Raw genomic sequence first — 19,004 nt, forward strand, 5'->3', positions numbered from 1 at the left:
AAGGTAAGGAGGAAGATGTTGCTGCTGACAGCCCTTGCCATGGCATGCCTACAGCAAATTGGAAGACAGAGACGATGGGAAAGCCGAAGCAGAGCTGGTCTAGAGCCCTGGAAACCTGACCCATGAACCTGGGGTGTCTCTGCAAGGCCGTGAGGGGCTGCATAGACCCAGGAGTCTGGACCACAGACCCAGTAGCGGTGTTTCATGGCCAATGGAGACAGGTTGGCAATGGCACCGATCCTCACCGGACACCACACCACACACTCTCACAGCAGGCAGCTCAAGACGTCCACAAGGTAAATGCCTGCTCACCGTTAGGATAGGCCAAATGTGACCCACGCCCAGCAGTGCTGAGCACTGTCCTCCTGGGTGCTGCTGGGCCCAGGACGTCCCTGAGCCACTCCATAAAGTCTTGTCAAGCCCGTGGGTACCCGCAGCTGGGCCAGCCACCCAGGAACCCAGCCCCAACTGGGCCAGACTGTGTCCCCTGGTGCCAGGCAGGGGCTGCCCTAGCCGAGGTGCTCCATGTCTCTGGAGTCTGCAGTGCCCCGAGCCCTCCCGGAACCCATCTCCTGCTCTCAGCTCCGGACCCACCCAGCCCTGCTCCCTCACCTCCAAGGTGCAGGTGGTGGAGGGCCTGCCATCTTCCATTTGGCTTGGGTGTGACAGGTAGTGGGAGACTGGGACGAGCATCTGCGTCTGGAGCATTGTGTGGTTCTGCCGTAGGGTAGTGAGATGGGGAACTTATACTCTGACTCAGAGCTCCGCCCTCTGGAAGACTCTTGGCAGTGTCTGGGATTGCCCGGGGAGGGGTTTAGGTGGGAAGACAGATGGGGTTCCTGGGCACAGGCCTCTTAGTATCAAGGGACCCTCAGGTCTTCAGATCCTGGAAATGCAGGGACCAGCAGGGTCAGTGGTCCGCTGCCCCCAGAAGAATGACCAGGCTGTCCATTGCACCAGAGAACGGCAGGAAGAGGCTTCCGGATTAGCCCAGCCATGATTTGGAAAAGCTGTCTCTATAGCTTGCCAAGGTCATAGCTCAGAGGTGCCCCTCTGGGGGATGTGCCCTCCCTCTTAACTCTACTTAGCCCCATGGCTCAGTGCCCCAGGAGCTGTAGGCAGGGACCTCAGGAGAGGCAGGGACCATGACCAGGACTCAAAGTTAGAGGATGAAGAAGGAAAGTAAATTGCCTGAATCCCTGGTGAGGAGAGAGTCAAGGGCTAGTGCTCCCCGCCCTCCCAGGCAGGCGGAGAAAGGGTGAGCCCAGCCCCTGCCTGGGCTCAGAGCAGCCTCGGGGATGCTCTCGCCCCATGCAGCTTGTCCCTATCTCTGTCCTGGTGGCTGGCTCACTCCAGGGGTCTGGAGAGGCGGCTTTGCTTGCTCAGCTGCGCAGCTGGGAGCATTGGGAATTTCCTGCCTGAGCTATTGCCTGGGGGCCCACAACCGGCTTTTCTGGCCCACGGATTAAAGTGATTTTATGAAACTAAGGGTGAGATCTGAATGCAGGGCTGATTGGGCTTGAATGCAGGGATGGATCCCGGTCAGCGGTACCTGTGGGGCCTCTCCGTATGCCAGGTGGAGGACATCCCCACCCTGCTCCTCTCTGCTTGCCAGGCTCTCCAGAGTGGGGATGGGGCCTTAGCTTGGACCCCTCCCAGCTTGCATCCTTCCCTGCCGCTGCCATAGCGCGCTGCCAAGGACACAAACAGCATCCGCACCCCTCGGTGGACTCTACCAATTCAATTTAGTTCACAGTGCTTAGTGAGCACCTACTGCATACATGCTGCTAAGAGAGGAAATTCCAGGCTTGAAGCTGTTGACAGTCCAGCTGGGGAGCCAAATGCTTCCGACCCCTCAGAAGCTTGGAGGTCTGAGTCTCCTGTGGTAACGGGGGTATCCTAGAAGGAGCAATATAAACCCTTTCCATTTGTAAAAATCTGTGGTTTACAGAGCTAATAACTGGCTACGGAGCACGGAAACGGGGAAATGAGTGTCAGCTGGGAAGGGAAAGAGTGGGCATGAGAAGGCTTCCTGGAAGAGGCAGCATCTGAACTGGGTCTTGGAGGATGGACGGGATCGCGGTAGCTAACGACAGGTGAGAAGGGCATCGTGGGAAGAAGGAACAGTAGGAGCAGGAAGGAGGCCAGAAAGCAGGCTATGCTCAGGTATGTAAGTGGGCTGGTATCAGAGTAGTGAGTTGTGTGGGAGGAGGTATGGGGATGTGGAGAGTGGGACACAGAGGGTGGTGGAAGTTGGGCAGAGAGAAGGGAGGTTCTGTGAAGGAACAAATCTGGAAAGATATATTAGGGCCCCATAGTTGTGACTTTTAAAAGGCGTGCTTTAGGGACTTCCCTGGTGGTCCAGTGGTTAAGACTCTGTGCTCCCAATGCAGGGGGCCCAGGTTCGATCCCTGGTCGGGGAACTAGATCCCGCATGCCGCAACTAAATAACCTGTACATGGTAAGGAAGATCCCGTGTGCTGCAACTAAGACCTGGAGCAGCCAGATAAATAAATAAATATTTTTAAAAATTAAAGAAAAATAAGAGGTGTGCTTTAAATTTGGACTTATTATCTAGGCAATGGGGAGCCATCGGTGGTTTTTGAGCAGGACAGTGACATGATCAGAGCTGAAATTTAGGAAGGCAATGGTGATTGATGTTGTAGACAACCCAGCCCACAGCACTACAACGTCCTAAATGTGATGTGGTGAGGGCTATGGTGAGGGAAGGGGGACCCTCCCCCCAACGGAGGTGTCTGCCTGGTACCCATTCCCTCCACTCCCCCACCCTTCACCATCAAATGGGCCCAGGGCAAGCCCCAAACTCCAAAGCATTCCTCAAAGCCTAGAACTTGATCCTCTTCTCACTGAAGGAGCCTAGCCACAAATATCCACCCCACCCGCTCCATCCATCCTCGGCAGCCTATGAAAAATCTGGGTCTCCAATCCTTGTATTTCCTCAATGTGCATAAACTCCTCAAGAGCAGGGCCTCACTTCAGTTGAATGAAATCAAATTGAATAGGAAGCTAACAGGAGGTGGGGTGGAAGTTTCTTCCTCCGCACCCTCTACACAGCCTCTGACCCAGGTGGGAGCTGGTGCAACAGCAAACAGAGTGGACTCACCTGCCGGCATTTACTGCCTGGCTCTGAGCTGACACGGTGCAGCCGGGAAGGAAACAAAGAATTTGTGATCTAGTGAGGGGAGCAGAGAGGGCTGAGTTAAGTGGTAAATTGTCCAGTGTGGACTCTAAGTAGGGCAGAGGCCTTGGTGGGAGCAGTGGGGAGTGGGCTGGGGAGGTGAGGAGTGCCAGGCATAAGGCAACGTCCAACTATGGGGCGAGGGGAGCCTAACCCCCTCCTCTAATCCAGTGTGTCTCTGAATGAACACACAATTAAAGCTACAACAGTGTTCTTGGTACACAACTGATGCTCCAAATCAATGCCCCTGCCCCCAGAGCGCCTTCATGTGGAAATTCTGATGCCATCTCCGCACAAAGTGGAGGGGACTTGTTTTCTTTCTACCCACCGCCCTTTCCTCCCTAATTAGCGGAGAGCCTGAGATCTCCCCAAAGCCCCCCAGCCTGCTCTTCTGAGCCTCCACCTCTGGCTGTGTCCGGGGATCTTGTTAACTGGCTCCCATCGATCAGGGTGACCAGGAGCTGCCTTCGCCAGCAGCCTCTTGGCCTCAGGTAACCCAGCATTGGAAAGTACATTCCTCCCAGTGGCTCAGCTGACATCCCAGGAGAACCAGCAAGGATGAATTCTTCACCTTTCCTCTTTCAAGATGCCTCGGGTGCCTGTCCCTTCCTTCCCACCCCATCAGCAGCATCTGATTCTCCGCCTCTTGCCTCTCACGAGTTCTTGCCCCACACACCTGGCTGGCCAGTGAGCTTCGTAACCAAGCCCTCAACCTGTCATTCTCCTGCTCAACACATCTAATGCTTTTCCATTCTTGCCAACAAATTCTGGATTCCAATACCTTCCAAGCAGAGCCCAGAAACAGCCCTATGTACATATGAAATTTCATTATACAGTGCAGGAAGTATTTCAAATCAGTGATGAAAGGATGGACTATTCATTATTGGAAAAAGTATTATAGCTTACTATTTAGAATAATATAAAGTTAGTTATAAAGTTAAAATGAACTTCATAACCACACAAAAATAAATTCCAGACAGATTAAATATCTAAATGTTAAAATAACACTATAGAAGGTTTAAAATAAAATATTACAGAATGATGAGGATGAGGAGGATTTTCCTAAACAAGGTATAAAAGCTAGAAACCAATAGGGAAATGTTGCCAGATTTTTTTTTTTAATTTTTAAAAAAATTTATTTATTTTTGGCTATGTTGGTTCTTTGTTGCTGCACACAGGCTTTCTCTAGTTGTGGCGAGCAGAGGCCACTCCTTGCTGTGGTGCGCAGACCTCTCACCATGGCAGCCTCTCTTGTTGTGGAGCATGGGCTCTAGGCGCGTAGGCCTCAGTAGTTGTGGCGCACGGGCCTAGCTGCTCCTCGGCATGGGGGATCTTCCTGGACCAGGGATCGAACCCATGTCCCCTGCATTGGCAGGTGGATTCTTAACCACTGCGCTACCAGGGAAGTCCCTGTTGCCAGATTTAAATACATAGAAAGAGACTTCCCTGGTGGTGCAGTGGTTAAGAGTCCACCTGCCAATGCAGGGGACACACTTCAATCCCTGGTCTGGGAAGATCCCACGTGCCATGGAGCAAATAGGCCTGTGCACCACAACTACTGAGCTTGCGCTCTAGAGCCCTCAAGCCACAACTACTGAAGCCCACACGCCTAGAGCCCGTGCTCCGCAACAAGAGAAGCCACCGCAATGAGAAGCCCACGCACCTCAACGAAGAGTAGCCCCCGCTTGCCGCAACTAGAGAAAGCCCGCGTGCAGCAACGAAGACCCAACACAGCCAAAGACAAAACAAAACAAAACAAAAAAAACATAGAAATGTAAAACTGGGGTAAAGCAAAAGATGCCATAAGCACCGTTCTACCTCCAAAACGTATCCCAAATTCCTTCCTCTTAATAAATATCTGTGGGTAACAAACCACTCTTAAAAAATAACAGTAAAGAGGAGAGTCTTACCCTGCCTGATATTAAAATAAACTACAAAGTCACACTAACACAAGCAGTAGGGTGTTGGTGCAAGAATAGGACCAATGGAACAAAGTAGAGGGGGCAGAGATAGACCCTGATATTTAAGGGAACTTAACATATGAGAAATTTGGCACCACAAATCAATAGAAAAAGAACAGATTGTTTGGGCTTCCCTGGTGGCGCAGTGGTTGAGAATCTGCCTGCCAATGCAGGGGACACGGGTTCGAGCCCTGGTCTGGGAAGATCCCACATGCCGCAGAGCAACTAGGTCCGTGAGCCACAACTACTGAGCCTGTGTGTCTGGAGCCTGTGCTCCGCAACAAGAGAGGCCACGATAGTGAAAGGCCCGCGCACCGCGATGAAGAGTGGCCCCCGCCTGCCGCAACTAGAGGAAGCCCTCACACAGAAACGAAGACCCAACACAGCCAAAAAAAAAAATAATAAATAAATAATAATTAAAAAAAAAAAAGAACAGATTGTTTAAGAGGTGACATGGTCATGAGTGGCTCAGTGTATAATGTAAAATAAAACAGCAACCTCACCTGTCCCCATATAAAAAGATGGGCTGGAAATGGGATGAACATAAGAAAGGGAAAACTATGAAGTTGGCAGAAGATAACATAGGAGAGTCTATTTGTGGTCTTGGGGATGAGGATTTCTTAAACATCATTTTGAATCCACAAACCACAAGGAAAAAAATTTCTAAATTTGATTACATAAGAATTAAGGGTTTCTGTCAACTAAGAACACAGAGAAACAAGTTAATAGATAGCCGACAGAATAACAGAAGACATTCGCACCACAGTTGCAAATCACAAAAGGATTAATGTCTAGTATATAGGAAGAATTCTTACATACTCCGCAAGAAAAAGATGGCCATGCCAACACAAAAGTGAACCAAATATTTGAACCTGCAATATTTATAGGAAGGGAAACCCAAAAAACTAACAAGCATTTGAGGAGATGCTCAAAATCATTGGTAATCAGAGAAATTAAAACAAAAATGAAATTTCACTGCAGCTGTTAAATTGGAAAGCACTGAGAAAGTTGAATAAAGATTGCCTTTCTTCGGGGAGAGAATGGGAAAGGATTTGTGGGTTCAGGGAAGTAACAATCAAGAAGACAAACTCGGGGCTCATGGGCACCAAGGGTGATAACAGGCCATGTCCTCAGCCCCCTGCACTCAAGTGAAATTATTTTCCCTCCAGCTTTTCCCCAGAGTCACTGCCACTGCTCCAGCCTGAGTCATCATCTCCCTCATCTCAGCTATGGCATTAGCCTAACTGGTCTTCCTGCTTGCACTTTTGCCTTGTTATAAGCCATTCTCTACAGAATCTCCTAAAAACATAACTAGATTATTCGACAGCCCTGGTTAGAACCCTCCCATAGCTTCTGGTGGCTTTTACTTCTTTCCATGGCTTCTCACATTCTACTCCTTCCCTTGAACACAGTTCAGCTTGTGAAGTGGAGATGCTGCTTTATTTCACCCTATATAGTGAGCCACTTGTACCCATGTCATCTATTAAACAGTGTGTTCTTTTCCTATTGATCCGTGGTGCCAATTTTATCATATATTAAGTTTCCTTAAATATCAGGGTCTGTCTCATGGCCCTCCATGCCCTGAATGTGCTAAATTCTTTTCCACGTCAGGGATTTTTGCGCTTGCCGTTCCCTTGCCCGAAGTCCTTGACTTTCTGCTCTGTCATGGCTCTGCTCAAGTGTCATTTTCTCCAGCAGCCCTGCCCTGACCATCCTTTATAACATGTGTGCCTTTCAACCACTTACTTGCTTCCGTGTTTCTCTGGTTATCAATTGTTAAATTAGATCAAATCTAATTTAATATATCATATATTGATTTATCTTGTTCATCTTTTTGCCTCATTCCACCAGACCGTAACCCTTTTCAGGGCAGGAACATTGCTGGTCTTGTTCATCAATTGGAAACACCTAACGTCCATCAGTAAGAAGATGGTTAGTTATGGCACATTCACCGCTGGACCATCACACAGATGCCAACAGAAACAAAGTGGCTACCATCTATTGAATGTTTACAAAGTGACGGGGACTATTCTTCATATCTTGTATTACCTGTGAAGTAGATACTATTATTATCTCATTTTAAAGAATAATTGAGACATGGAGTAGGTAAGCCACTTCCTCAGAGTCACCATAGTAAGTGACAGGGCTGTGATGCAAATCAGCCTGTTCCAGAACTTCTGGCTTTAACCCTCATACACTCAGCCTTTTGGGAGATGTTACTGCCCTGGAAAATCAAGATTCTCCATTATGTTTTTTAAATGTCTCTTTATGTTCCTGTGTTCATTGATAAAGCTCAATTTCCTAAAACAAACATAGAATGAGTAACACAGACATAGAAAACAAACTTATGGTTACCTTAAAGGGAAAAGGGGGTAGGGGAGGGATAAATTAGGAGTTTGGGATTAACAGATACAAACAGATATTTTATATTGTATATAACATAGGTAAACAACAAGGTCCTGCTGTATAGTACAGGGAACTATACTCAATATCCTGTAATAAACCATAATGGAAAATAATATGAAAAAGAATGTATGTATATGTATAACTGAATCACTTTGCTGTACATCAGAAACTAACACAACATTGTAAATCAACTATACTTCAATTAAAAAAACATACAGTGAGTAAATACAGTTTTGACAACATAAAGTAAAGCAAATATTATACCCTCCAAGTAATGGGAGATTAAAAAAAAAATAAATCAACCATTGAAGTTAATATGTCAAGATGTCTCAGAACTTCTGGTCAACAGATTAGACGTGACTATTTCATGATGACAAGATATAAAATAAGGATAAATATGACAAGAAAGGCTCTTTATTCCACCGTAGGTAGTATTTATGTTCCTAATGTTGTCAACAGATCCTGCCCTTCTTTATCTTTATAAGCAGATGTTAAAGTCCTACTCAGTGCTTTGTATTCTCAAAGCACTTGTGTCCATAGCTCAACATTTCTCAATCTTGTGAGGCTTCTGCTACTAAAACTTGTGCCTCTGGTTTCAGCTGGATGATAGGTTTTATCTTCCTGCTCCTGACTCTCTCTCACACATAGCAAGACTGCCTGGAGCTTTTTGTACCCTGAGTTTGCTCTTTGCCAGCAGTCACCTCTGTGAGGATGACATTGTCCAGTTAGTTCAAGGTCTGGATGTTGAAGTTTCACAGACCTGGATTTGAACACTTGTTCTGCCCCATGTTAGCTGCATGAACTTGGGTAAGTTTATCCCTCTAAGCCTGAGTTTCTCCATCTGAGAAGTGGGAAGCAAAATAATTCCTACCTCATAGGGTGGTTGCGAAGAGTAAACGAGATCAAGTCATAGCACATGGCCGGCCCTTAGTTAGCGATGGATTCAATACAAGTGCTATGATCCACAGTACAGCAACCTCAGACACCAAGATGTCATCTGCCCAAGGAGCTCACAACGTACGTTGGGTGAGACAGGAAGGTCGTACAAATGGTCTCAGGATGATCATGTCACATATGAGGAGAGGTGTATAAATACGCTGCTTGGGGATCACAGCCACCCAGGGCTGGGAAAGTCAGAAGAGGCTGCCTGGAATAGGAAAAACTTGAACTTGCCCTCGAAGGAAGGACAAGGACCCGGGAAAGAGCATTTTTGTCAGATGAAACAGCATGAGCAAAGGTATGAAGAGTCAGAAAGGATACTAAATAAGGTACCAGATGTCAAGTGTAAGAATCATGATGATTCTTTTGTTGGCAGTGGTGACTCATGAGCAGAGAATGTTTAAGAACGAGAGCAAATCCTGCTCCTACAGGCAGAACAGGTGGCCATCAGCACTGTGTGTTTTGGGTGAGCTGGAAGGTAGGCATGCCTCCTTCATCAGCTCAGGGTGGCTCCTTGGCCCAAGCCGTGGCCTGCAAAAGCCCCCTGATCAATAAATTCCTCTCCCTCTTCACCAGCTGGGAGTGGCCGCTGGTCTCGCCCTACCCAAATGCCCTGCAGTCTCCCAGGGCCCCCAGTTCCATGCAGACTCTGCCTCAGCTTCTCTAGCTGTCACTCTGGGCCTGAGGGGATGGTACCCAGGAAGGATAAACATGCATGTCTGTGGAGGAGGAGGAGGAATCCGGAGCAGGGCCTGTGAGTGTCAGAGGGAGACGATGGGAAGCAAGGTTGCAGGCTCCATTCGTTTCTTCATGGCCTCTGGTTGCCTGGCCAGAGCAGAGTCCCATCCATCTGTGTTTAGGTCAGGCTAAGTCTACACAGGCAGACATTGCCTTTCTGTCTGGTCACTTTACAGAGATGGAAGGGCTTCCTGCTGGCCTCAAGGCCGGATGTGGGCAGAGACCAGGTAGGGCAGGAGTCACCTGGCCATGGAGCCCCCAGGGCGCCAAGTGCCAGCAGCAGGTGGCATTGCTCAGTGGAGGAGACAGCTGATGTGACATAGGTGGAGAACATTCACTGAGCACTCAGGAAGTGCCCAGCACTGGCTCTAATTCTGGACAGACTGACTCTGAACAGAGATTTCTTGTATGTAAGGAACTCTTTGGTGAGTCTCTCCTGGGAATCAAAGACTTACCAAAGAGTTTAAAAAAAAAAAAAGGATGAAATGTGAACATTTTAACCTGTATGGTTTTGTTTTATGTTTTTGTCCCTGCAATCCTTTTGGTCCTTTCTTTCCTCAAACTGGCCCCTGGCCTCTGCTGCCCTGAGGAAGGAGACCGTCTTCAAAATACAAAGAGAAACAGAAGATAAATCTTGGCTTCTAAATTTCTCTAGGCCTTGGTTTTCCTGTAAATAACAGATATGGAAAAATACATAGGCAGTCATTTATCCTTGCCCCACCTCCACCATCCGACAGCTGGCGTAACAGTGACAAACTCTTGGGATCCAGAGCTGAGAGCACGTCTGACCTCTGGGAGATGCAGCCTCACAGATGTGCCCTTTGGCCCCCAGAGAGTAGAGGGAAGAGGCCTGGGCAGACTCATGGAAACTCCGCAAGGCTGCCTGAGGGGCCCTGGAAGTTAGGAGAGCTGTGGGCCTGTGGGCGATGGTGGGGCTGAGTGAACCAACAGTGAGAACTGCTGGGGTGGGGTTGCTGGAGCCTGAGGACCCAGCTCGGTAAAAGCCACATGAGGGCGTCTTGGCGGACAGCCCAGTAGAATGATTGCACTTTTGGCAAACTCATCATTTGGTGAACTGACTTATTTTTTTTACTTTAAAAATCAACTTTACTGAGGTATAATTTAACACAATAAAGTGTATCCATTTGATTGGTTTTGACAACTATATACAAATGTGCAACCACTGCCACAATCAAGACGGAGATCATTTCCTTCACTCCCAAAATTTGCCTCATAGCCCTTTTGGTCAACGCTTCCACTTCTCCCTGGGCCTCAGGGAACCACTGATCTGCTTTCTGTTGCTGTCAATTAGATGGGTCTTTTCTAGAGTTTCACATAAGTGGAGTCATACTGTTCAATCTTTTGTGGTGACTTCTTTTGTTTGGTGTAAAGTTTTTGAGGTTTATCTATGTTGTTGTATGAGTTCTTTCTTTTTCATTGCTGTGTAGTTTTCCATTGTAAAAATTACAATTTGTTTATTCATTTGTCAGTTAAAGGATAAAGGTGTTTCCAATTTTCAGCAATTATGAATAAAGCTGTTATAAATACACACATACAGGTGTTCACGTAAATATGAGTCTTCATTGCTCTTGGGAAAATAACTACGACTGGAATAACTAGGTCTGATTGATTTTTTACCTAGTGACCCAGAGCTAGTGTGATGTCACATCTGGGCTCATCTGACAATCCCAGCCTCCTGTCCTCGGCCCTTCTCCACTCTCCCTGGGGGTGGGAAGATGAGTTGTAGTGGTTCAGACGGGAAACCCGTGGTGACTCAGGCCACGGTGAGTGGCAGGGATGGAGAGAAGTGATGGGATTCAAGACGTATTTTGGGGGACTTCCCTGGTGGTGCAGTGCTTAAGAATACGCCTGCCAATGCAGGGGACACAGGTTCGAGCCCTGGTCCGGGAAGATCCCACATGCCGCGGAGCAACTAAACTTGTGCACCACAACTACTGAACCTGCGCTCTAGAGCCCACAAGCTACAACTACTGAGCCCACGTGCCACAACTACTGAAGCCCCTGCACCCTAGAGCCCGCGCACTGCAACTACTGAAGGCCGCGCGCCTAGAGCCCGTGCTCCGCAACAAGAGAAGCCACTGCAATGAGAAGCCTGCTCGCTGCAACGAAGAGTAGCCCCCTCTCGCCACAACTAGAGAAAGCCCGCACGCAGCAACAAAGACCCAACGTAGCCAAAAAAAAAAAGATGAATTTCGGGGTAGAACCATCACAGTATGATAGTTTAGATATGGAGGGCGGGGCAGAAGATGTCCAGTGGGCTTCAGTAACCTGAGGTGAAAAGGTGTAATGCACAGGGGTGGTCCTGAGGGAAATCCATCAAGTAAGAAAGTAGAGGGCAGATGGGGAGAGACTGGGGAAATGAGCTTTGAGCTGGGCCTGAAATGTGGGCCAGGCTAGGAAAGGCAGCAGGAAGGGAGGGCATTCCAGGAAGGGAAGCAGCAGAATCCAGGTGAAGAGGTGGGAATGAGCTTGCCTTACACCATGTAGGCGGCACAGAGTAGGGCAAGTCCTGCCAGGAGGGAAGGGTGGGCGCCGGGCCATAGGGTGGGCTGCTGGGGTGGGGTCCGATTTCATCAGGCCTCTGGAACCAGGCAGAGGAATCAGCCTTGATGTCAGAGATAATGGGAAGCCGCGTGGGCTCTGAGGCCCGCAGTCAGCCAGCCAGCCACCTGTCACTCAACGTTCCAGGTGTGCACCAGAGGCTGCAAAGACACTAACAAGCAGCCACAAAGCTTGTGCTTCCTGAAAATGTTTACTGACAACCCACTCTGATAAAAGTATGGGTCGTTTAGAGACAAAGTCTCTTGGCTTCCTTGGTTTCTTCCAACCTCATTGGCGATTCCTTCTCAGTCTTCTTTGGTGGCTCTTCTGTCTCCACCAGGCGTCTAGAAGGTGGGGAGCAGAAGGGCATAGGTTTCTGCTTCTTCCCTTCTGTCCGCCCCACCCCCCCATTTTTGGGATACCTCATCCAGCTTCATGGTTTCAACAACCATCTATATTCTGGTTCATGTAGTCAACCCAATTATCTCCCCGACCTATCTCCCAAGTTCCAGACTTGTGTTTGCATCTGCCCACCTGACATCTCTGCTCAGATATGCGTATATCAAGCATCTCAAATTTAAAATGTCCAACACAGAAACCTCCAGTCTCCTCCATCCCAACCCATTTGGGGAACCCTACCTTGGGGTTCCCTAGCAGACTAAGGGGTACCTCCCAGTTATTAAGGCAAAAACCTAGGAGGCGTCTTTGTGTTCTCATTCCATATCCAATCTATCAGCAAGATAGAAGTTCTGCCTCCAGAAAAATCCAGAATCTGTCCACTTGAATTTAAGCCGCCTCCATTTCCTCCTGGACCACAGCCAGAGCCTCTTCACTTGCCTCCCTGTTTCCCCTCAGGCAGTCCATTCCACAGACCAGCCGCAGTGATCGGTGTAAAACATAAATCAGATAAAGTCCACCCTCAGATTAGAAGCTTCCAGTGGCTCCCGCCTGATGCCTCAGAACAACCCCAAAGCTGCCTCCTGCTGCACTGGGTCAGCATAAGGCTCTGACTACTTCCTCTCTTCCCCTGCTCTCTGCTCTCCAGACACACTGGTCTTCTCTCTGTTTCCAGAACAGACCAGCCTTGTGCCCACCTCAGGGCCTTTGCACTTAGAATTTGCTCTCTGTGGAACATTTTCCCACTGGTCTTCTTATGGTTCAGATCTTGGTTCAGATGTCACCATCCTACCTCCTGTCCCCTCCCTGCTGAAAGTCACCCTCTATCACATGTTTAGTTCCAGTAGCTTCGACATAGAAACAGTCATGTATTTATTTCCTGTCTCCCCCATTAGAATGTAAGTTTCAAGAGGACTGGATCCTATCTGACCTGCTCAGTGCTCTGTCTTCCACTCCTAGAACAATACCGGGGGCACAGTGGGACCTTGATAAATATCTGTTCAAGGAATGAATACGTGCTTCAGATGTGGTTCCTGGTCTTCCTGAGATGGAAGACATGTAACAAGCCACAGGAAGAGTTGCCTAAGAATACAGTGCAGGAAATGGTAACTCTGAAAACTAATCCGATAAACTCATTTTTGCTGAAGTACTGCTGGATGACGACATGCTACCCAGTAATGCCAGCCTCCAAGGGGCCCTAGAAAGATGAAGACGTAATCTACAGGGTGGTCCTGGAGGGAAACCCTTCAAGGACCAAAATGGAGGGCAGATGAGGAACTATTTGAAGATTGGTGGGTCCTTGTGGGTCCCTCAAAATTTGCCATATGGAGGCTTCCTCTGTCACCGAATGCAGACACATCGTCCCCAATCATACACGTTCCCCCCACATACATACATTCCCTAATATTACACCCCCTCTTGCAGAGCTGACTGTGATTCTTCTTATCTTGTTCAGGTATTTCATACAGGTCTTAGGGAAGAACCAACTGACAAGCTTCTGAGAAATTCCATGGAAATTTGCAAAAATAAAGCACCTATAAACTCTGACATTTCACCATAAATCTTAACAAATTATAGAACAGGCACACAATGGAATATTATTCTGCCATTAAGGTGACAATTATGAAGTTTAAGTATCAACCAAGAAAACATTCATGGCTGTCATTTTAGGTTAAGACAAAAAACCTGGACATAGATCTGGTATAATTATTATAAGCACAACTATATCAACATTATCTAAGGAGAAAAAAGACTGAAAGGGAATAGTTATTGTATTGAGTTGATGCGATTACAATGGGTTTTTCCTTTATGTTTCCAGACGTTTTTTGAAATTACTTTTACACACATAAAAAAGAAAATATTAAGGTTAAGCACAGTGTCTTTGTGTGGTTGCCTCTGTCCCAGCCCTGTGGCCTTCCTGCTCTTCCCTCAAGCAGCTGAAACAAGACAAGGGGCACAGCCTCATTCCTGAACCATGTCAGGCGTGGGGATGACAGGACAGAAGGGGAGAAAGAATTGTAAAGTCACAACAACGACGACGACAGCGGTCAGCATGGTTCCAGCTTCCTGTGCTCCAAACACTCTGCTATCTACACCTGACATGATTTTGCCCCAGAGGTGGAGAAACTGAGAGGTGAAGTCTGAGAGGTTAAGGAACTGGTCTGAGGTCACAGGGTTGGCAACTGACAGAGAAACTTATGGAAGCCCTGGTCTGATTTCACAGCCCATGCTCTCAACCACTCTAAGGAGGATGGCGCTCTTACAGATACTGAACCCCTGTGTTTCAATGGCTCTCACAGCCTTTGAGGGGCCACCTCTGAGTCAGGAGGCCTCTGATGCCAGGGAGGGGTGGGGGGTGCAGGCCCCTGACCTCCCAGCAGGGCTGTAGACGGTACACCTCCCCCTGCAGCACATCAGGAGCAGGCCAGGCCTACTGGACCACAGGGACTTCTGGAAAGGAGGCTGAGCAGGGAAAGGAAGGGGAGGAAGCCTGCCCACTGGGGGACAGGGGACTACGGGAAGGGCGGGAAGGTGTGGGGCAGAGAGGGGGAGAGGAGCCACCACTCTTCACCTGCGACTCTGTTAGGGGTCAGCGGCAGGGGCCCTGGTGCTTCCATGGGGCAGTCAGTCTGGTCAAGGGGACAAATCTTGGGGGGACCGGTCATCGGCCCAGCTGCCCTCAGGTACCTTGGGTGGTGGACACTGGGTTGACAGCCACAGCTATGAAGTGGGACTTACTGGGGCCAGGCAAGGTGACCCCATGGTGGAAGGCCAGGATGGAGCCAGAAAGCCAGGGTCCAGACAGAATGGGGCAGAGGGGTCCACAGGGGGCAAAGTGACCATGACCCAGTGCTCCTGTGAACAAGGTCCATGGACGGACGTGAGCCTTGCCCCCTGCTGAGCTCAGCCTGGCACTGCTGCTGAGACCAGAGCGGCCAGAGGGGCATAAGAACACAGACCCCTCCCCATTGCTGGGAGCCCACAGGAAGCTCACACACCTGCCCGGCGGAGAAGCTGGGGAGGCAGATCTGGATCTACTGATGATTGCCTAAAGCCACGCTTCAATTTTTGTAGCCCACTCAATTTACCAGATGGGACTGACTTAGTCAAGGTTTTCTCTTCACTGGCCCATGGGTGGGGTCCATGAGGAAGGCCAAATCAGTACATTCCCTCCAACTTGCTCAGAGCTACATGTGGTTACAGTTATGACCCTGCCCTGCCACTAGGCTAGATGGCACAGGCTTAGAATCTATTATGTGCCAGGTGGTCTGCTAAGTCATTCACCTGCAGGATCCTGACCCCTCTTCTCAGTATCATATCAATAGAAACACCTGCCATCTCAGCTCTCCTATCAACTAGCTGTGTGACCTTAACCCCACTGAGCTTCAGTTTCATCATCAATACTAATCCCTCCCAAGCACATAGAGTGCACGCAGTAAAAGGTCATCACTGTCAGAGTTAACAACTCTTTGGGGCACAGAGACAGGTAAGGACAGGTAGGTGATGGGGCGGGGCCAAAGGGATACATCTGGGAAAGAAAGAAATTAACAAGAACACAACCTCTTAACTCTGCAGCAATGCAGGTGATCTTACTTATAGTCAGGAAAGTGGGGGTAAAATTTAAGGGGCCAGGAGCCCTCCCCAGAAATGCAGACATACCTGAGAGCCCCCAGGGGCCATGGGAAGCAGAGGTGGGAGATGGGGAGTTTCCAGGACCTGTGTCTGCTCCAACTCACTGACACTCCTTCCTGCTGTGCTGCCTTCTTCATCCCCTTGTAGGCTCTGCAGGACAAACACATCAGTTCCCAAGCCAGGATGGCCTTCTGAGGTCTGGAGAGTCATTCCAGCCACGTCCACCTCTCTGGGGCTTAGAACAGGCTGTCTGGCACTGGGCTGGTCCTTAACAGCGAGGCAAACCGCGAATACCCTTGGGAAATTTCAAGGGAGTTTTGCAAAACAGCAAAAGCAATGTCATCGGATTCCTCCTGAAGATAAATGAGCCTGATGAATTATTAAAGAGGTGAAGGAAGTCAGTGCTTAGTTAAAAGAGTCCCACATCTCTGTGAATACATCAGCTAATCTGGGCCGACTTTGGTGGAGAGAACGTTCTTATGTTGTGTAGAAAGTCAGCAGCAAGCTACAATTACATTCACCTGGGGCAGCTCTCCTCAGGGGAGGCCTGCATTTCTGAGCTCCCATCCAGGCTCCTCACTGCTCAGGGCTATTTTTAAAAGTGTGACACTCAATATGTCAGTGGGGACGGAAGAGGGAGCAAGGGCTGAGGGTCAGGTGGCTGAGACCATCTGGGCCCCTGGTGGATTCCCTGGCTCTTGGCTGACACCCCCAGATCTCTCTTTTGAGCCCTGAAAATAAATCCCTAACCTGGTGTTCAGCGTTGATGGAGGGGCCACAGGCCAGAAGGGAATTCAATAATCTACTCTGCCTCTCATTTTCAGCCCTTTCTTTGGCTTGATAGACGCCGTTCCTGGCAGCTTAAAGACAATGCATCATAGCTCCACAGTAAAAACAAAAATGCAAAAATAAAAAAAAAAACCCTCTTTGTGTTTGTTTACAAGTGTTTTAAAATATACATTCAAAATGTGCATCTTTCTGTTTCTCTGTGTGTGGGCTCTGAGTGATCCAGCATCCTCTCTAGTTGGGGACACCCCATCATCCCCCTCCCCATTTCAAGACTCTTTTCTGAGGCTGTGGTTTTCCAGTGGGGGCTGCCTCTGGCCTAAACAGCCCTATCAGAAGTCAAGCAGTAGCCAGACTCCCGGTCTGACTGACTAGAGTCGTGTTTGGGGGGTGGGGGGGAGATGTATGTAAAGTGTCATTTTTCTGTTTGTGCTAAAAGGTAGCAGAATTCGCACCCTCTACCCCCAATTAAGTCACTTAGCATTTAGGATTATTTTCAGCTGAAAGCAATTAAGAAGAAGCCGATACAAGAAAAGCTTTCTGCTCTCCTATTTGCCTAAAAGCAGGACATACGTTTCCTTCCCTCTCCACCAGTTAGAACAGAACTTAATCAGCAGAGACAATTCCAGACCTTCATCAGCCCACAGAAGCGCCAGCGCTATGACAGTAAATTATAGAAAATTATGTAACTAGGAAGATAAGGGTTAATTTAACCAGGTCTGTTTGTGCCCCTACTCCTCATCTTTAGTGATAAGGATGTTTCTTTCCTCCTAGTATATCTTCTAAACACATGGAGTTTCTTTTAAAAATAAATTTATTTATTTATTTTTGGCTGCATTGGGTCTTTGTTGTTGCGGGTTTTCTCTAGTTGAGGTGAGCGGGGGCTACTCTTCGTTGCGGTGCGCGGGCTTCTCATTGCGGTGGCTTCTCTCGTCGCCAAGCACGGGCTCTAGGCGCGCGGGCTTCAGTAGTTGTGGCTCGCGGGCTCTAGAGAGCAGGCTCAGTAGTTGTGGCACATGGGCTTAGTTGTTCCGTGGCATGTGGGATCTTCCCGGACCAGGGATCGAACCCGTGTCCCTTGCATTAGGCAGGCAGATTCTTAACCACTGCACTACCAGGAAAGTCCCTACGTGGGAGTTTTATCTCCAGCTTGTAGGAAGAAAAAGAAAGGTTAGCGTATCCTTATACATCTGCTATTTTTTCAAGTGCCTTTAACTCAAAATAATCAATATACAGAGCAGCATATTTGAAGGCAAATCTGGTTTCCTTCAATAACTTCACCTTTGTGAATTTTCTTTTGTGGCCTCTATTTCTTGACAAGTCTAATTTTTTCCAGGTCATTTTTTTAAATCTCCAAGACATGATTCTTTAAAAGTTTACCATGTGAGGGACTTCCCTGGTTGCGTAGTGGTTAAGAATCCACCTGCCAATGCAGGGGACACGGGTTCGAGCCCTGGTCCGCGAAGATCCCACATGCCGTGGAGCAACCAAGCCTGTGCGCCACAACTACTGAGCCCGTGCTCTAGAGCCTGTGAGCCACAACTACTGAGCCCACATGCCACAACTACTGAAGCCTGTGTGCCTAGAGCCCAGGCTCCGCAATAAGAGAAGCCACTGCAATGAGAAGCCCCGCACACCAAAACGAAGAGTAGCCCCCACTCGCCGCAACTAGAGAAAACCCATGCGCAGCAACAAGGACCCAACGCAGCCAAAAATTAATTAATTAAAAAAAAAGTTTACCATGTGAAATTTTAGCTGTTCCTGGTTTTATTTTGCATTGATTAATCCTAAAAGTAATGCTCACTGGAAATTGGATAAAAGATTGATTTTTAAAAATCTAATTATATATTTTTCTTTCCAGTTTTATTGAGATAGAATCGACAAACAGCAGTGTATAAGTTTAAGATGTATTGTTCTTCTGTTTTATTGCGAAAAGCATTGATAAAGAAAAAGCATTATCCATGGTGTGGCTAAATGGCAGGGTGCTTTGTTAGGTTAAAATAATCTTTTAGAATGTGGGAAGTCCTACAGATTAAAAACAAAGGCATCCTCAGTTTCCAGGGGAAGGTTCTTTAAAGAAGGAAGTTTTCCAACAAGAAAGTCCCCATACTGAGAAATAGAGGGAGAAGACCATGCAGAGAAAGGGGCTGTCAAATAGACCAGCGATACCAAACCATTCCATAATAATTATCCCATTTGTGTTTACATTAAATTACATTACATTCTAGAACTGGCTCCTGGCACAGTGAACTAATTAATTGTGTAGGGGTACATTGTGTCTTGAGGTTTTGGAAGCTAAGGACTTAATAAGTATTTTGTGCACCTGCAGGCCTTCAATTTTAGGGAACAAAAAAGAAAAAATTTACAAACATAAACATAATATG

General features: G+C 48.0%; 1 protein-coding gene across 2 annotated transcripts in view; it reads right to left on the reverse strand.

Moving 5' to 3' along the window:
* Positions 1-18,000, reverse strand: part of PLA2G4E (phospholipase A2 group IVE) — a 70,462-nt gene extending 52,462 nt beyond the window's left edge. The window contains exon 1 of one of the 2 annotated variants that reach the window (XM_082388744.1): positions 15,862-18,000. In XM_082388744.1, the coding sequence (XP_082244870.1) occupies positions 15,862-16,044 (183 nt within the window). In that variant the 5' untranslated portion in view covers positions 16,045-18,000. Of the gene's footprint in view, positions 1-612; positions 7,014-15,861 lie in introns of those variants that run through there. The other variant, XM_082388745.1, reaches the window with a different exon arrangement.
* Positions 18,001-19,004: the final 1,004 nt, after the last annotated feature.

This window comes from Balaenoptera borealis (assembly GCF_965194805.1).
Source record: "Balaenoptera borealis genome assembly, chromosome: 3".
NCBI classification, from domain to species: domain Eukaryota; kingdom Metazoa; phylum Chordata; class Mammalia; order Artiodactyla; family Balaenopteridae; genus Balaenoptera; species Balaenoptera borealis.